This window comes from Protopterus annectens, chromosome 2.part0, assembly GCF_019279795.1.
Source record: "Protopterus annectens isolate FY-2018-M chromosome 2.part0, PAN1.0, whole genome shotgun sequence".
Taxonomy (NCBI): domain Eukaryota; kingdom Metazoa; phylum Chordata; order Ceratodontiformes; family Protopteridae; genus Protopterus; species Protopterus annectens.
The window spans coordinates 855,321,165-855,337,701 of NC_056728.1; the positions used below are offsets into that span (position 1 = coordinate 855,321,165).

Below are 16,537 nucleotides of genomic sequence, written 5' to 3' on the forward strand. Positions count from 1 at the left end.
CTAAAGGCCTTATGTGATGACTCTTCATGGTACTGAAGATACGAGTTAACTGCAGCTAACCACAAGGAAAGCCAGAAAGAACACAAAATATGAATTCCAACAAATGGAAATACTCAATTTATTAACACCGCAAAATAAATCTTTCGGAAATCACAAATACTGATGAAGGGTGATTCCCGAAAGCTTTATTCTGTGATGTCAATAAACTAAGTACTTCTACTTGGAATTCGTATTTTGTATGACTCTTCATGGTGTCATGAACTCAGAGAACCAGGCCAACACATACTGTCTTGAACAGTACTCAGGAATGGGGTAGTGATCATTCATCCAGTGTGGCTGAGATTTGAAGTGACTTGGTCAGTATTTAGCAGAAGGCAGGACTGACATACACTAGGGGGACTGCCTCATGTGCAGGGAGGTTAGTGTATTCTTCCTACATACCTGTGATGGTCTAGAAGTAGTAGAAGCAGACAGTGGCATTGCAAAGATTCTCCATGGTGAAAAAAAATAACCTCAATGATGGCTAGTACCAGCTTTATTTTTTTGATAGTTCTCAACCATAAACTGAGACAACTTTCTCTCAATTCAGATTGTCCTACTTGAATGTATTATTACAGAATGGCAGCTTCAGGCATGGTATCAAGTCTAGGCCCATACCACAACCTGCTGCCCTAGCAACAGAATCAGCACAATCCAAATTACACTAAACCATAAGAAGTCAGCTACATTGAATACTGCATGGTGGAACTTATCCAGCTGTTCTATGGTTACAGAATCAGGAAGGCTACCAGTTTCTACACTAGATGCAATACGGAAGATTGTAATTTTAATAAGTGAGTCAGGCAGTTTAAGAAGCTGATCCCCAATGTGGAACAGGAGTAAACCCACTTGATCACCCTGCCTAAAGCTTGAGCATACTTATCAGGCAATAAGGTGTACAGATGTTACTGCTGCTAGGACCTATGTCAGACTGAGAGTTACTGCACTGTAGGATATCGAAAACACACAGGCTTTTATTCTATTTCCATACTTAGGACTGTACTAAAAAACAAAGTACTTCAACTTTATCTATTAAAAGTAATGAAATATTTACTATCTAAGAATTTTACAGAATACATACATAATGACGCTTAGTTAGGATATAACAAACATATGCAGGCATAAAATAACAGCAAGGTTAGCTAAAGGACTGCTTCATTCAAAGTCCACTACCTACCCCACCATTTTGTAGGACAGACAAATGGTATATTAAGTAAGGGGTGCAGGGGGGAGACTTCCATAAGGTTTTTAAAGGCATGCATGAATCAGAACTCAAATTATATCAGATTTCCCCCTTTAATTCTCATTGGTCAGAATCATGCAAAATGGCAGAAGCAAGAACAGTTAATTCTCCAAACTCAGCCACAGCCTTCACTGGGGACACTCTGCATGAGATGGGTTGGTGTGTTAAAGCTCTGCATTCCCCAACAAAGGAAGTCAGTGCAGAGACCCCTCAATGCACCCTACAATGCGGCTGCCAAAGATGCATTTGTGCTCCTCATATTTTTAACAAATGACAGATTAAGATCTGTCCACTGCTGCTGCTGCTAGACAAGTGAAAGTAGATGGCATGTGAGGGAATGCAGGCTAACTTAGGAAGAGACTTTGCAAGAGGTGGCCTTTTCTGATGCCTAGTCACCACATATCTTTCTCTTTTTTCTCTGTTATATGAACCTGGCCAGAATCATACACAAGACCTTCCTGTCAGTTCCCAGGTTTAGTACTCACCAAAAGTACTATATTCCTTCAGGTGACACAGGCTGCAAACTTCCCATATGTTCTGTAGCAAATGGGTGAAATGAAGCCTAGCACTTTTGAAACCCCTGTCCTGGCATGATAATAAATGCCATGAGTAAGTCCTGCCTTGCAATATGATAAATGGAGCAGACTGAGGAGGTTCTGAATGAGACTGGGTAGTACTGAGATCTGAACACTGCAAGTGATACTAGAGGTCTGAGAAGCACATGAATGGTGTACCCTCCTACCTTGGAATGTTGCATCTTGGCATGCACTTTCAGGAGGCTTGCATGTGCCCAGATGTAACAACTACAGTAATTTCAGAAGTGCATAGAGTTAAGGATGTCATAAAGGGTAACCCCAACAGTTTCCCGTACCACAGTCCTCAAATTCAAATCAAGGGATACTAAGGAAGACAAACTGGAGAGGACAGAAGAAATGAATAAGGTACAAAAGGTAGTTCAAAAACCTTTATGCAAATCCACCAGACTGAGTGAACTTTCTTGAATTTCCACCAGAATCCAGAACTTTTCTATTTAAGATGTGCGAAACATTATAATACTCAGTTTCCCCTCTTTCTTGCAAAAATCTGCACCACAAAAGGAGTAAAAAAAGGAAAGAAACTTGTAATCAAAACATCAACCTACAAGATACAAGAAGTAGACTGTGCAGGAAAGGACAAAAAACTGCCTGCTTTGCTTTTACTAGAATTTTTTTTAACTAAAAGCCTTGGAAGACCACTCATCTCATACACAAGCCTACTTCCCCACTCCCAACCCCATTTAGATGAAGAGTTCTTATCATGAACTAGGAAGTTGACTACTGACATGAAAATCAAACAAATCTATAAGTGTTTATTCCCTACTCTCTGTAAACTATCAGTAAAATACCTGTTTGCAGCAGCTTCTTGTAATCTAGATGCAGTTTTTGACTTAAATTGTCTCTTGCTAAATTCTAGACACCTGGTAGACAAAATGCTGTCAAATGAATGTGATAACAGTGTGATCAATAATTTAGGCATAACTCGCAAGACTGAACAAAGCAGGAATAAGAGCTAAGACTGCATGGAATACAACACTATTGTTGTTGTGTCTTTCGGCTTTTCCCGGTTAGGGGTCGCCACAGCGGAACTCCAGTCCGCTAATGATTGGCAGTTGATTTTTACATACCGAGTTGCCCGCCCTGACACACAACCTTCAACGAAGGAACGCCAATTCACACATGTCCCCACGCAGAAGACGCTCTAGCTGAGAGTCGAACCGGACAGCGTCTTACTGTGAGGTGACAACGCTACCGCAGCACCACCATATAACACTATTATTGCAAAACCAAAAAAACATGCAGTCACAAATGATTATAGAGCAATTGCAACAACACAATACAATAAAACTGATACATAAAATGTACATTAGACTCACAGCATGCCTTCATTTGTATACTATGACAATTTTAAATTAACCATAAACATCAACAAATATGTAGTCATTACCAAAAGAATTCGCTATCAAAACAGAACACAATACATTTTAAAACTCATGTATACTAGTTACAAACCAATTTTTTCACACATTCACTGCTCGCACAGTGGAAACAGATATGGCAGTGCAAGAAGGTGGTAACGGCAGGCAGAACAATCATTTCAGAATCATAATAAATTAAACCCCTTTCAGAAAGGATGCAATTTTATGGATAAATACACCTAAGAGGAAAACGGGGAGCATGTCTATTAAAGCAGAGAGTTTGTTTAGCTGTCAAACACAAACCATGCAATGAATGGCTGTAGCGTTTATGTTATGACTTGAATGCCCAAATGTGGTTATGACAATTATATTGAATTTTTTCTAATGTTATGACGTGTATTTCTTTTCACAGTTCATAAGATGCTGTCGTGGCTTCACCAAAATCCTGAACAGGAGCTCAGGCACTGGATTTTGCTAGTGTACAGACTTCCAATGTACCAGCTATTCAATGCCACACACTTAAGGATAAAAAGCAAAGCATTACTTGGAAATGAAACTGGGATGACAGAGTTTCAAGTATATATTTTTCTGCAGCACATCTTAAGCTATTACAACTTTGATAACCTCATTTAATGATGGGGGCACTCACTAGTGTAGATATTATAGGAATCCCTGTCAGAACTAAAATTTTACATGGGATACCTGTCAGAAAGTACAGTTGTGTACACTTACCATGAATGTAGATGTTCGAGTGTATTCACTGTTGCAGTCATTACGTTTGGGTAATCTGCAGGCAGGTTGCCCTCAGTCGGCCTGATTAACAAAGTCTTGGGTCCTGTGTCGGTTGCTGTCCCTTCTTCCATGACGTCAGGTCGTCAGGGGTATAAAACATGCAGCCGACGCCATTACATCAGTTTTACTTGCCCCAGATGTCAGGTGCCCCCCAAATGGGGAGCAAATAAAATTAAAAACACAAAAGATATACCTCCAATCCCAAAAGCAAATACACCAAAAGGGCTATTAAGCATAGTGAAAGAAAGTATAGGTATAGCCAGAGAAAAATAGGGGGCTGGAGGGAGGGTAACCAGGACTGCAACAGTGAACACACTCGAACATCTACATTTATGGTAAGTGTACACAACTATACTATGTTCATCGTGTTTCACTGTTGCAGTCATCACATTTGGATAGATTCCCAAAGCTATGGATGGATGGAGGGAATTATACAGCATTAGGACCAGCTATAAGGCCCTGCAGGACAGCAGCGGCAAAGCCAGCTCTGGATTTGGAGAAGAGAGGTAAATGGTAATGTTTGGTGAATGTATGAACTGAGCTCCAGGTAGCAGCTTTTAGAATGTCCCTGGTAGGAACACCTCTGAGAAAGGCTGCAGAAGTAGATGCAGCCCTGGTGGAATGGGATCTGATCCCCTGGGGGATAGTTTTTCCATGGTGCATATAGCAGAAACGAATACAATGGCTTATCCATTTGGAAATGGTTTGCTTTGAAATATCCTTTCCCTCTGCCCCTGCAGCAAATGCCACCAGCAGTTGTTCAGATTTTCTTTGAGATTTTGTCCTGTTTAAGTAAAATCTAAGTTGTCTGTGTACATCCAATGAATGCAGAATCCACTCCCCCTTGTTCTGTGGATTGGGAAAGAAAGTCAGCAAATGAATGGTCTGATTAAGAGCCACACTGGATACCATCTTAGGCATGAAGGATGGACTGGTCCTGAGAGATACCCTGTCTGCATGAAAAATGATAAAAGGCTCCACTGCCATAAGAGCCTGTAATTCGGAAATCCTTCTAGCGGAAGTGACTGCTAAAAGGAAAGCTGTTTTCCAGGAGAGAAATTTTAAGTCTGCAGTAGCAGCTGGTTCGAAAGGAGGGAGAGTGAGCTTTTCCAATACAAAATTGAGGTCCCAGGCAGGGGATGAAGCTCTCCTGGGAGGTCTTAAGTTTTTGGCCCCTCTGAGATACTGCTTTAGCAGAGGATGAGAAAAGAGGGGAGGTTCTGTGTTGTAATGAGATGAAATGGCTGAGGCATGCATTTTTATGGAAGAAAAAGAACAGGCCCTTGTGAAGCATCTCAGTTAAGTATTGTAAAATCTGAGGAATGTTGGGCACTGCTGTGTTTATCCCTTGAGACCGATTCCAGGCACAGAATCTTTTCCATTTGTCAGCATAAGATTTTCTAGTACTAGGCCATCTCGCCTCCAAAATGACATCCATCACAGGTTTGCTGAGGGATGTTACGGGTGAATTTATGTGATTGGCCATGCTGCAAGATCCAAAGTTTGGAGCTGAGTGTGCAGAATTTGGGTGTTCTGCTGAGAAAGTAAGGTGTCTGAGGCAGGTGCCATGGTGGAAGGTGTGACACATTGCGCAGGAGTGGGTACCAGTGTTGGCGAGGCCAGTCTGGAGCAATCAAAATAATTTTTGGTTTGTCCTGTTTGACTTTTAGTAGGAACTTTGGAGAGTAGAGGCAGAGGGGGAAAAGCATAGCTGATGGATAGAGCATCCACTTTCCAGGCTTTTTTGTGATGAGTTCTTGTGCAAAATTTGTCCAACTGATAGTTCTGGAGTGAGGCAAAAAGATCTATGTCTGGGCTCCCCTATTTGTGTGTCAACAAGTTGAAAATCCGTGGTTCCAGTTTCCATTCATGTGGGTCCATGAGATTTCTGCTTAATTCGTCTGCCAGAGTATTCAGCTTTTCTGGCAGGAATTGAGCTTGTAGTTGTACTTGATAGGTCAAGGCCGTGTTCCACAATGCCATGGCTAGTCTGCAAAGGGTGTAGGAGTGTGTACCCCCTGCGTGGTGTTGTCTGTCTTTACCATTAATTGCCCTGGATGAAGGTAGTCCCTGAAGGCTGTCAGTGCACTCTGTACAGCTAGCATTTCTTTTTGACTGATATGAAGGTGCATTTGATTTGGGCTCCATTTGCCCTGAATGCACTTCCCTGCCAGATGTGCCCCCCAAGCATAGTCTGATGCGTCTGTAGTTAGGGTTTGGGCGGCAGGGGGTGGTGTGAATGGCAGTCCCTTGTTTTGGTGGCAGGCCTCTGCCCACCATAGGAACTCTAGTTGCAGGCAAGGTATGATAGGAATCATTGTTTCCAGGCTGTGACAATGCTGACTCCATAGACTTAAGTACCACTGAAGTTTCTTCATATGCAGTCTTGCATATGGAATTAGAAGAATACAGGAGGCCATGAACCCCAAGGCTTGCAGTATTTGTCTTGCAGAAAGCAGGGTTTTTGTGGCCATCTGTTTGAAGTAAGTCACCAAATGAATTTGCTTCTCTGGCGTAAGGAAAGCCATCTGGGCAGTTGTATTCAAGCTTGCACCCAGGAATGTAATTTTTTGAGAGGGTACCAGTTGTGATTTCTTTTCGTTTATAGTGTACCCTAGACAAGTTAGAACCCTTTTTACAAACGCCAGATGGTGTAGAAGAGTGTCCTTCTTTCCTGCTAGAATTAGACAATCATCCAGGTATGGATATATTTGAATATTTCTTTGCCTGCAAAATGCAATTACTGGAGCCAGGCACTTTGTAAAGACCCTGGGTGCAGTAGATAAGCCAAAGGGCAGTGCAGAGAACTGGTAATGCAAGTAGCCTGCTTTGAAGCAGAGGTATCTTCTGAAAGATTTCCTGACTGGGATATGCAGGTAAGCCTCTTTTAAATCTAGAGTTGCCAACCAGGCATCTTTGCTTAGCATAGAAAGTAACTGGTGAAGAGTCAGCATCTTGAATTTTGGAATGTCCAGAAAGGTGTTTAGAGTAGATAAGTCCAGAATTGGACGCCATAATTTGTCTTTTCTGGGTACCAGGAAAAGTCTTGAATAGAAACCTTGTCCCTTTTCCTCTTCTGGTACTGGTTAAATAGCCCCCATGCTCATGAGGGAAAGTTCTTGTTTCTGGGCCTCTGCCCATTGATTTGGGGGCAGGTCTGGCCATCCGTTTGGAATTGGCAACGTGTGGAAATGAAATCTGTATCCGTGGGATACTATATTTAAAACTAATTTGTCCTGGGTTGTAAGTTGCCAGTTTCTTGCATGAAGAGCCAGTTTCCCCCCAAAGGGGCAGCTAAAAGGTAAGTGCTTGGTAAGTGTAAAGGGAAGTCATTGAGACTGCTTACCATAGGGAGGCGTCTTGTTTCCAGAAAGAGGAGGCGCCCCATTGTTTTGTTCTGAAAGCCCCTTGTGACTGAAACCTGGAGCCTTTGGAATGTCTGGGTTTGACTTGAGTGGCTCTCGAAGGAACTGGAAAGGACCAGTTCTTAGTAGGCCAGTGTCTACTAAATCTTGGAGGTTGCACTTGTAAGAAATCTTTCACAGTTTGCATAGATTTAGTTTTAACTTCCATCTTTTTTAAAACTTCTTCGGCCTTATTACCAAAGAGACAGTCCTGTTGTAAAGGAGCATCCAACAATTTTGCTTTAACATGATCAGGCAATTTTACTCTTTGAGCCAAGCATGCCTTCTTAGTGCAAACCCAGTTACAGCAGCCCTGCAAGAGGCCTCCAAAGAATCAAAACCACATTGCAAAGTATGTTTTCCAACTTGTTCAGCTGAATGCAATAAATCCTGTAAATCTTTGTTTTCCACACAGTCAGAAATTTACTTCATTTTCTGTTTAAGCAGTCCCATGATATGCTGTTGATATTTTAGCATATGAAATTGACAGTTTAAAGACCTGATTGCCAAGGTTACAGAAGCGTAAACCTTCTTACCCCATCTATCCAGTGCCCTGGAATCTCTATTAGAAGGAGTAGGATTTCTAGCAGTAGAAGCCTTAATGCCCTTGGGACCCTGAGAAATGGTTTCAGGATCTGCAACAGGATTTTTGAAAAGGAATTTGTGGGAGTCAGGAACCCTGTAGTATCTGTCTGGCTTACAAGGAGCCGGAGGCACAGAATCAGGAGCCATACTAGATTCTGAAAAAAACATCATCAACAATGTCTAGAACAGGAGGTATAGCCAAAGGCCTATGCTGAGGAAGAAGAAGAAAATCCCCAAGTCTCTTTTTAGATTCAGAGAAATCCTGACTTTCCCAGTGGAAATGTTCCCTTAAGGTATGTAAAGTTTCCCCAAATGAAAAATCTTCAGGGGGAGAAGCAGAAGGAATGGAATCTTCTGCATCAGAGTCCTCATAAGTAGGTATAGACAATTCCTGTTCATTAGAAGAGTCAAAAGAAATAGAATCCTGTTCAGAAGATTCATAATCAATGTCTTGCCTAGGCCTCTTAGAAGGGGGGGGGTGGCTACCCCTGATCAGAATAATTAAATCTTCAGCCATTTTGATCATTTGTTTTTTAGGCATAGGGGCCTGCACATGTGGCCCAGGCGTCAGTTTTTTTAGGCATAGGTTGAGATTTTGGCCTTAGTTTTGAAGATGGCATCGGTCTAATATACAAATCTGTAGGCCTGAAAACACCCTCAGAAGCCGGTGACTGCACAGCGGCTCCGGACCCATCCAAGATAGAGACATCCGCGGGTTCCATATTTGAAGCATCTCTCGGCATACCGGACTCCGAATGGGTCGCAGTAGAGGCCTGCGAATCAGAAGTAGCGGATATCAGGGGCTGCGTAAGCGCCTCACTGAGTACCGGCGAACTGGCAACTAGCTTAGGAGAAGCGTTGTCGGCAGTTTTGGACCTCAATGGCCTATCTCTGTCTTTTTCTTTGCGTTTTTTAGGTATTCCGGTAGTCAGATTGCTAACAGACGATATTTCTGGATAATTAAAGCATGAGCCAAAACATTTAGAAGCAAAAATGTACAGACGTTTGATAGTGCGTTGATTAAATAAAGCACATAACCAACAGCAGGGCATGTTGTGGTCAGGGCCTAGGCAAGGAATACAGTACAAATGAAAATCCTTATGACTGCTTCCCACAAGTAATGCAATAATTAACTTTTAAATGCACACAAAAGTCCTGGGAACATATACCAAGCAGAAACTTGCTATACCAAATAATTATTTGAAAATTGTTCTCCTTGAGCAAAAAATGTTCACCTTAAGCAAGTCTTGTAGGATAAAAACACAGCTTTATTACGAAAATGCATTTGATTGTTTGAGGAATTTTGTCGGGGTTAACATTTTTCCAGTTTGTTTCTTGGTTCTTGTGAGTGGAATTATTAACTTTTACTGACATCGGTAAGGAGCAAGAAAAAGTTTCCCAATGGGGTACTTAGCTTTTCAGTTGAAAACTTTGGATCTGAAACTCGAAAACAAAAATTTCAGGAGTCAGCCGACCAGCACTTGCGAACTGCTTCCACTTCGGGCACCGCGCGGCAAGAAAGACTGATGTAATGGCGTCGGCTGCATGTTTTATACCCCTGACAACCTGACATCATGGAAGAAGGGAAAGCAACCAATGCAGGACCCAAGACTTTGTTAATCAGGCCGACTGAGGGCAACCTGCCAGCAGATTATCCAAATGTAATGACTGCAACAGTGAAACACGAAGAACATCTACAAACAAACAATCTCACTCTTGCTATTACATTGTCAATCTCAATTATACATTTTCAAATTAAGTTAAAATGACATACTCATATTTTATCAGTTAAAAAGTCTTCATAAGATGAACTACAAAAAGAACATAAAATGGTCTATGTACACAGTGTCAAGACTGCCACTCCCCCCAATCTCAGGGTCATTCCTCATAACTTTCACCTTGTTTATATGCCACATTAATCTGCCTGTAACTATTTGTAGAGAGCCTCAGTGTACACAATTCCTGAATGGCTAGATGGATAATTCCATGACCATGTTATACAGGTGTGAAGGTTTAACTAAACAATACACCACTGCACCTGAAGAGGCAAGCCACCCACACACAACAGATACAGGTTGTGTTGGGGAAATGCATATCCTATTACAACAACAAAAATGGCTTTTCTACAATAATCTGTACATTTATCACCCACAACAACAATTTTTTAAACAGTAATACAACGAAAGGAAGGTTAATTTCCAAAAGATTTGTGGCTTGAGCCAAAAATTGCTTATGTAGGACTGACTTCTTAGATGTAATCTGGCATTCTTCCAGTAGATGTGTTATTCAGGATGCCTGCAAATATCCTTCCAGAAATGAGAGAGACCTTGATAGTAAATCAAAAATGAGAAAGTTTAGAGTAACAGTAAGTGCAATCAAAATGTGCTGCAATCATTTATAAAGTAACTGCAAAAGAAATGTCCCTGGGGAGGATCTTTCTTCACATTCAGATTTAAGGGAAACAACCTCATAGGGCCATACTGAGGTATTTTTCTTCTTTCACAACACAGAGAATATTATGCAAAGGAATCAGACAAAACTGCAGAGCTCATCTGTAAAATGCTATAAGCAGAACTGTCATATTCAAATTTAACTAGAGACACAAATTATTTTCATTCGCTATAGCTTTTGCTTCCTCAGAACTCCCCCCCAAGGCATCTCTATAGTGGCTAAAACCTTACCAACCCCACAGTGCCTTTTTAGGCAATGTCAGTCTAATAAAGCTTCCAACATTACACAGAATCTGGACAACATTAAGCCATTGCTGCTCAAAGTTAACAAGCATTTAGCCTGGAAACCATCAATATATGCATTGTCAATGACCAGTGAATGCACTCCAGCTGTACGAGCTTTCAATGCCTATTACTCGTACAGACCCACTGCATTAGATGAATTCAGTAAATGTTGAGGTTCCTCTAAATGTCAAAAAAAAAAAAAAAAAAACTCATCTCCAAACTTGTTAGACAAGATAGCAATCAGGAACTTGTCCAAGTCCAACGTAGTATAAACAAACCCCCTTTTCACAGCTATCTACAGGACCTTGTCTGTCCTCCTTGACCCATGCTTCCTACCTAACAAGTATGATGTCCATGTGTATTAAGCCAAACACAATTCTCCTAACAGAACAACTGCCTCTCAAACTGGGAGACTTACTCATCCTCAGACATGTTTCCCCAGAGATTTCTATACCTCATTATACAAACTTTCTGGGCCAGTTAGTCTGTACCCCAACCAGGGCAATAAAATTCTAGACTTCATACTTACCATTAAGGGGCAGCGCTGCTCCCTACCAACTGTAACCTCCTTGCTGGTCAAACCAGTCACATTCACTGTATGACTGAAACTTGAAGCATCCTGCAATGCTTCAGTACTGTGAGACTATGCAAAAGAAAATCTACAAAACTGAGTGATGACCTAGCTAAATTCAGAAGTTCTTTCCAACTCCTCAATCCTACTGCCCACCTGGAATATTTTACTAACAAAATTTTATACACATTTAAGTATTTGTATGGACACATCCATTCCTCACAGAAACAAAAACAATGCCAAATTCAAGGATAAACCCCTGAGGTGGTATCCTAAGATAAACAGGTTCCATAAAAAAATAAAAAAATAAAAATTTCATGCATAAATAAATCTAACACTCAAGAAGCTAAAACATTCTTTCCAAACTAAACAAGGAACTCCAGATCCTGATCAAAACAACCAAAACCAGATATGAGGTAAAAATATCCACAAAGGCAAAAGATTACTACATAGTCTTCTTTAAGTATGTTAGTAATCTGAGGAATGCTACCCAGCACTGCTAGAAATCTCAGAAACTATATCCAGCTCTGCTCTGAGCAACATGTAAATAATACTTCATATCTTCATATTCAGACTCTGAGGACACAGCTAACCTACTACAGGACAAATTCAGGTCAAACTTCAAACCCCCCCCCCCCCGTATTCTCAAAACAAATACTCAGATCTACATCCCCCTCAAATCTCCCAAGAACAAGTTCTCAAGGTACTAAGTCCATGAACAGAAAGTCTATGAGGCTGATAACATACTGGCCTTTCTACTGGTTAGCTTGTCTGGGTATCTTTCTTCCACATTGTTCTGTTTTTTTGTCTGCAAATCCTAGTATTTTATGACTTTGTGTCTCTCTGTTGTAAATAAGACACTGTAATCACTAGGTATAGCAATTTCAATGATCAATGCTACATTTGTCTTTTTTCATTGACTACTATATCTGTTTTTTATACATCTATTTTTTGAACTGTTAATAACGGGTGATCCCATATGATATAAACGTCATCATTTTTTACAATGCTATGTGGTTCATGTTTCCATTGCTTCTCAGCTACTTTAATACTGTAGTGTTTGCACAATACCCAAAGCAACAGTGTTGCCACATTATCATGCCTTTCAGTATATAGACCTTCTGCCAAGATCGTATCACATCCAGCAACAAGATGTGCGACTCTTTCCAGTGCTTTTTACAAAACTGGCATTTGGCAGTTTATCCCACATGTTCAATGGGTTTAGTAAACCAACATGTGTATACACTCCACTATACTGGGCTGCCATTATTAACATTTCATCTTTTAGTTTTAATTCACCTCTCCTTAACCATTTTTGTGTCAAATCCTGATTGAAATGTGGTTGTTCCAAGAGATTTCTACACTTTTATTTATTTCTATAAGTATATTTCTATACTCGCTACCACAGTTATGCCTTTTCCACATTTCTTTTCTTCTCATCTGATCTTTCTCCTTACATTCTTTCTTTTGTTTTTTTGGCATATTCAGTTGCCTGATTTTTCTCTACTTCTGGTTTAATTTCCATTCCTACTTATCAATATGCTTCTGCTAAACTAAACAACTTCTTCTCATGTTTTAAAACTTTCACTATGTTTGAATATGGTGAGGTCAGCGGCTATATATGCAGCCCCATGACAGCTGATCTATACATGTAATGAATTTTGAGGAGGCCCATACCGTCTTTAGAATGAAGAATATATAATTTTCGTATACACGGATTACTTTTTATATATATATATATATATATATATATATATATATATATATATATATATATATAAAATTTCATAAGCATGAAGCATTTTTCTTGTTTTCCTCTCTAAGTGATCCAGTACGTTTTGGTGCCAGTCAATCACCCCAAAATTGTAAATTAGAATAGAAAAAGCAAACTGGTTTACAGCTTGGACTTTATTCCTAGATGTTAAAGCAGCATTCAGTATTAGTTTTAGTCTTCTAAGGTATTCCTTACTGACCTTTATTCGTATATATTCATGACTTATTGCTGATCCTTCATCCGCCATCCTAAACTTCCCAGAGGACACCATCATCCTTCAAGAGGGCCTGTCCCAAACAAATAGCTGGTGCCACAACCATGGACTGCAAGAAAATGCCAAGAAATGTATAACTATCCCTCAGCAAGCAGGACTCCTTTTGTAACTACCATATTGATAAGACTCCATGACAATGTATCCCCTTAGAGATCTGGGAATGTACACGGACTTTGACTGCCATGTATCCACTACTGTAAGGAAGTCTTGTTCCATTCCACAATTTAAAGACATCATGATCCAAGGACGTTATTGTATCTCTGTACTCATCACTCATTATGCCAAACATTGAGTATAATGCCCTTTTTTGTATGTACATATCCAAACACTTGCCACAGATGGCGTAAACAACACTTCCTTACTAAAACATCAAGGACCTAAAATCATAAAAAACTAAGTTGACTACCTCAGAGTCTTGACTCTCTTCTTGGTATCATACAGAATACTAAGAGATTACCTCTGCCTCACTTGCATAGTCTCAACAAACCCTGTTCTATCAAACCTATTACACATTTGGAAGTCCATTGGTGTCAGAAAAAAATCCTCAATGGATGGTAAGCTGTTCTGCAAGACTAACAGAGCATTATGGTGGGACAGGTACATATCATAGAAAACACCTCTTCTGTGCAAGCAGCTCCCCCTCCAAACAAAGCAGATTTCTCTTATTTTATTCAAACTTAACTTGGATGGACATATGGGTAACTGCAAATTCATGCTGATTTAACACCAATAGCCCTCATTGATAAAAGAAACAAAGGGTACACAAATACAGATTTTCAAAGAACGTCCAGATTTTTGCCTCATATTTTTAGACTGCTCCTCATATAAAAACTGTGTTTTTTCTGGCAAATCACTAAGGACTTGAAGCCATGTAATAATGCTAGACATCTGAATTGCAGAATTCATATTTTTCAGAAAATGCATGCAAGTGCAAAACATGTTACTCTATTAACTTTCTAAGTTTGTAAGAACAATACTTAAAATATGTCTTCGATTTTAGTCCTTTGTTCCTCCATTATTTTTGGGTTTGTCCAAATTTCTTGCGCTAAGAGGTCGAGGGGAAGTTAAGTACACAACATACACTTATCTTCTTTGGAAATTCATTTTGCAAAATATAAACGCTAATAATTACCATGGGAATGCCGGGGGAGGCTTCTCGCAACCCTCACAGAACAATAGCCTAGGAAGCACCTACGAACTGTCCAAACACTTATAACAGTTGGAACAACCACAACACAAACTGTAGAAAGACGAATTCAAACACACTCATTTAAAAGGTAGTCAGTATCGCCATTATCTGGAAGAGGACAGAATGTCTAATGGACATATTAAAATGCTCAGTTCAGTTGAAAAGGAGTCACTGTTTAGCAGCTCTGAAAACTGACACTGTTACTTGCATTTCTGCAGCAGTGCCCACATGATGTGATAGTAGGCAGGACCGAGTCTGGTATTCAACACTTCTGAAAAATCTTAACCGTTTATCTGGATGTCAGGTAAATGGCATAATCTACATGTGAAGACTACACAAGGAAAAAGTCAAACAGCACTACTACCAGCTGCACACTGCTCACTTGGAACAATATCCAACTTTTTCCTAGAGATTATTTTAAAAATTTCAATAGAGTGCAGATTATTTGTTTTGCATATACCATGCAATCAATGGACATTGTCCAATACCTATCAGTAAATGCAGGCTAGGCAAAAACATACCTGGGCTTTAGAAAACTTCACAGAATGTTCCAGACAGACTAAAAGTCTATTATTCTGGGCAACTACTTGTTTCCACTTTGTCCTATGAGAGATCATCAGTTTTCACACCAGACAAGGAATCTTATTTAACTAATTTGTCAATTACAGTTTGCAATACTACAAGAAAGATTACAGAACATTATTTAAAGAGATGTTCCACTTCTTGGAATATTTTTTTCTCAAATGGTTGTACCTGATCAACATGTACCACGGAGGAAAATATTTCTTGATGTGAAAAGTACTTACTCTGTTAGTCTGTAATTTAGTAGTTAATGTTTTACTTGACAGAAAATAGCCGCCAGACACTCTGATATAAACAATTAGCTTCCAGTTCTAGGTCTACAAGCACCAGTCCAGTTCTGTCCTATTAATGGAGCTCAGTAGACTTGAATGACATCATCCCATTCACTGATGGGCCAAATTCCATTCGCCTGAACATTGGAAGGAGAGCTTTTCCAGTCCCATACTTTTACTGGAACCTCCCACTTCTTTCCATAATTTGCTTCAATGTAGTCAAGAGTTTCACAAGGTACCTGTACCTTGACTTCTAGAAGTTCTGTCCAGCAGAGGGTGAATAAGGGAAAAATGTATCTAATAAAGAAAAAAAAAGCAATATAAAGTCAAGCAGATCACAACACTCACAGAAGGTGTATGACAGAAGCAACGCATTTCATGTGACTAAATGTCCTATCTTTAATAAAAAGCTATAATACCAAATCTGCTCAAAACCATACCAATGCATTTCTGAAAATGTAGGCACAAAATTACTTCAAAATTTTTATTACAAAATACAGAAGATAAAAATGACAGGAAGTCAAAAGTAAAACATTTCACCTGTCTAAACTTCCCAAATGTAATAAAAGAGTAGTAATACCAAACCCGTCCAATCTATACATACACACACACACACATACACACACATATATATATATATATATATATATATATACATATACACACACACACAAACGTATACATACATATATTGTGTGTGTGTATGCAAACACATATACAATATACATATTAAAATGAAGGTAAAAAAATTACTTCTTTTATTACATAATGCTTTTACTATTAAAGACAGAAACATAGAAGTAACACATTTTGCTTGCTGGTTAAGAAAATGAAATATTTGTTACTGCAGAGTTTAAGATGTAAAATTAATTTTAATGGGTAAAACATTTGCATAAGTACCATAGTGGAAAGAAGTGTTACAAAGTTCACAAAAAGTGTAACTTTTTTTAATTATTAATCTTTACGAAACTATCTCTGCTTCTAGTAATAAGATAATTTGCCACCTTTCCTGTTATATGCACAGATTAAGAGAATTTAAGTAGTTAAGTCTTGATATACAGAATTATGACTGGGTCGCTGATCATAACCAGTTTATTATATTGTTTGAGACATGAACACCAAG

The 16,537-nt window shown here is 39.5% G+C and overlaps 1 protein-coding gene across 2 annotated transcripts in view; it reads right to left on the reverse strand.

Moving 5' to 3' along the window:
• Window positions 1-14,023: 14,023 nt before the first annotated feature.
• The window catches only part of FKTN (fukutin), a 553,910-nt gene continuing 551,396 nt past the window's right edge, over window positions 14,024-16,537 (reverse strand). Inside the window, exon 9 of one of the 2 annotated variants that reach the window (XM_044061118.1) lies at window positions 14,024-15,711. In XM_044061118.1, coding sequence (XP_043917053.1) covers window positions 15,498-15,711 — 214 coding nt within the window. In that variant the 3' untranslated portion in view covers window positions 14,024-15,497. The remainder of the gene's footprint in view (window positions 15,712-16,537) is intronic. The other variant, XM_044061119.1, reaches the window with a different exon arrangement.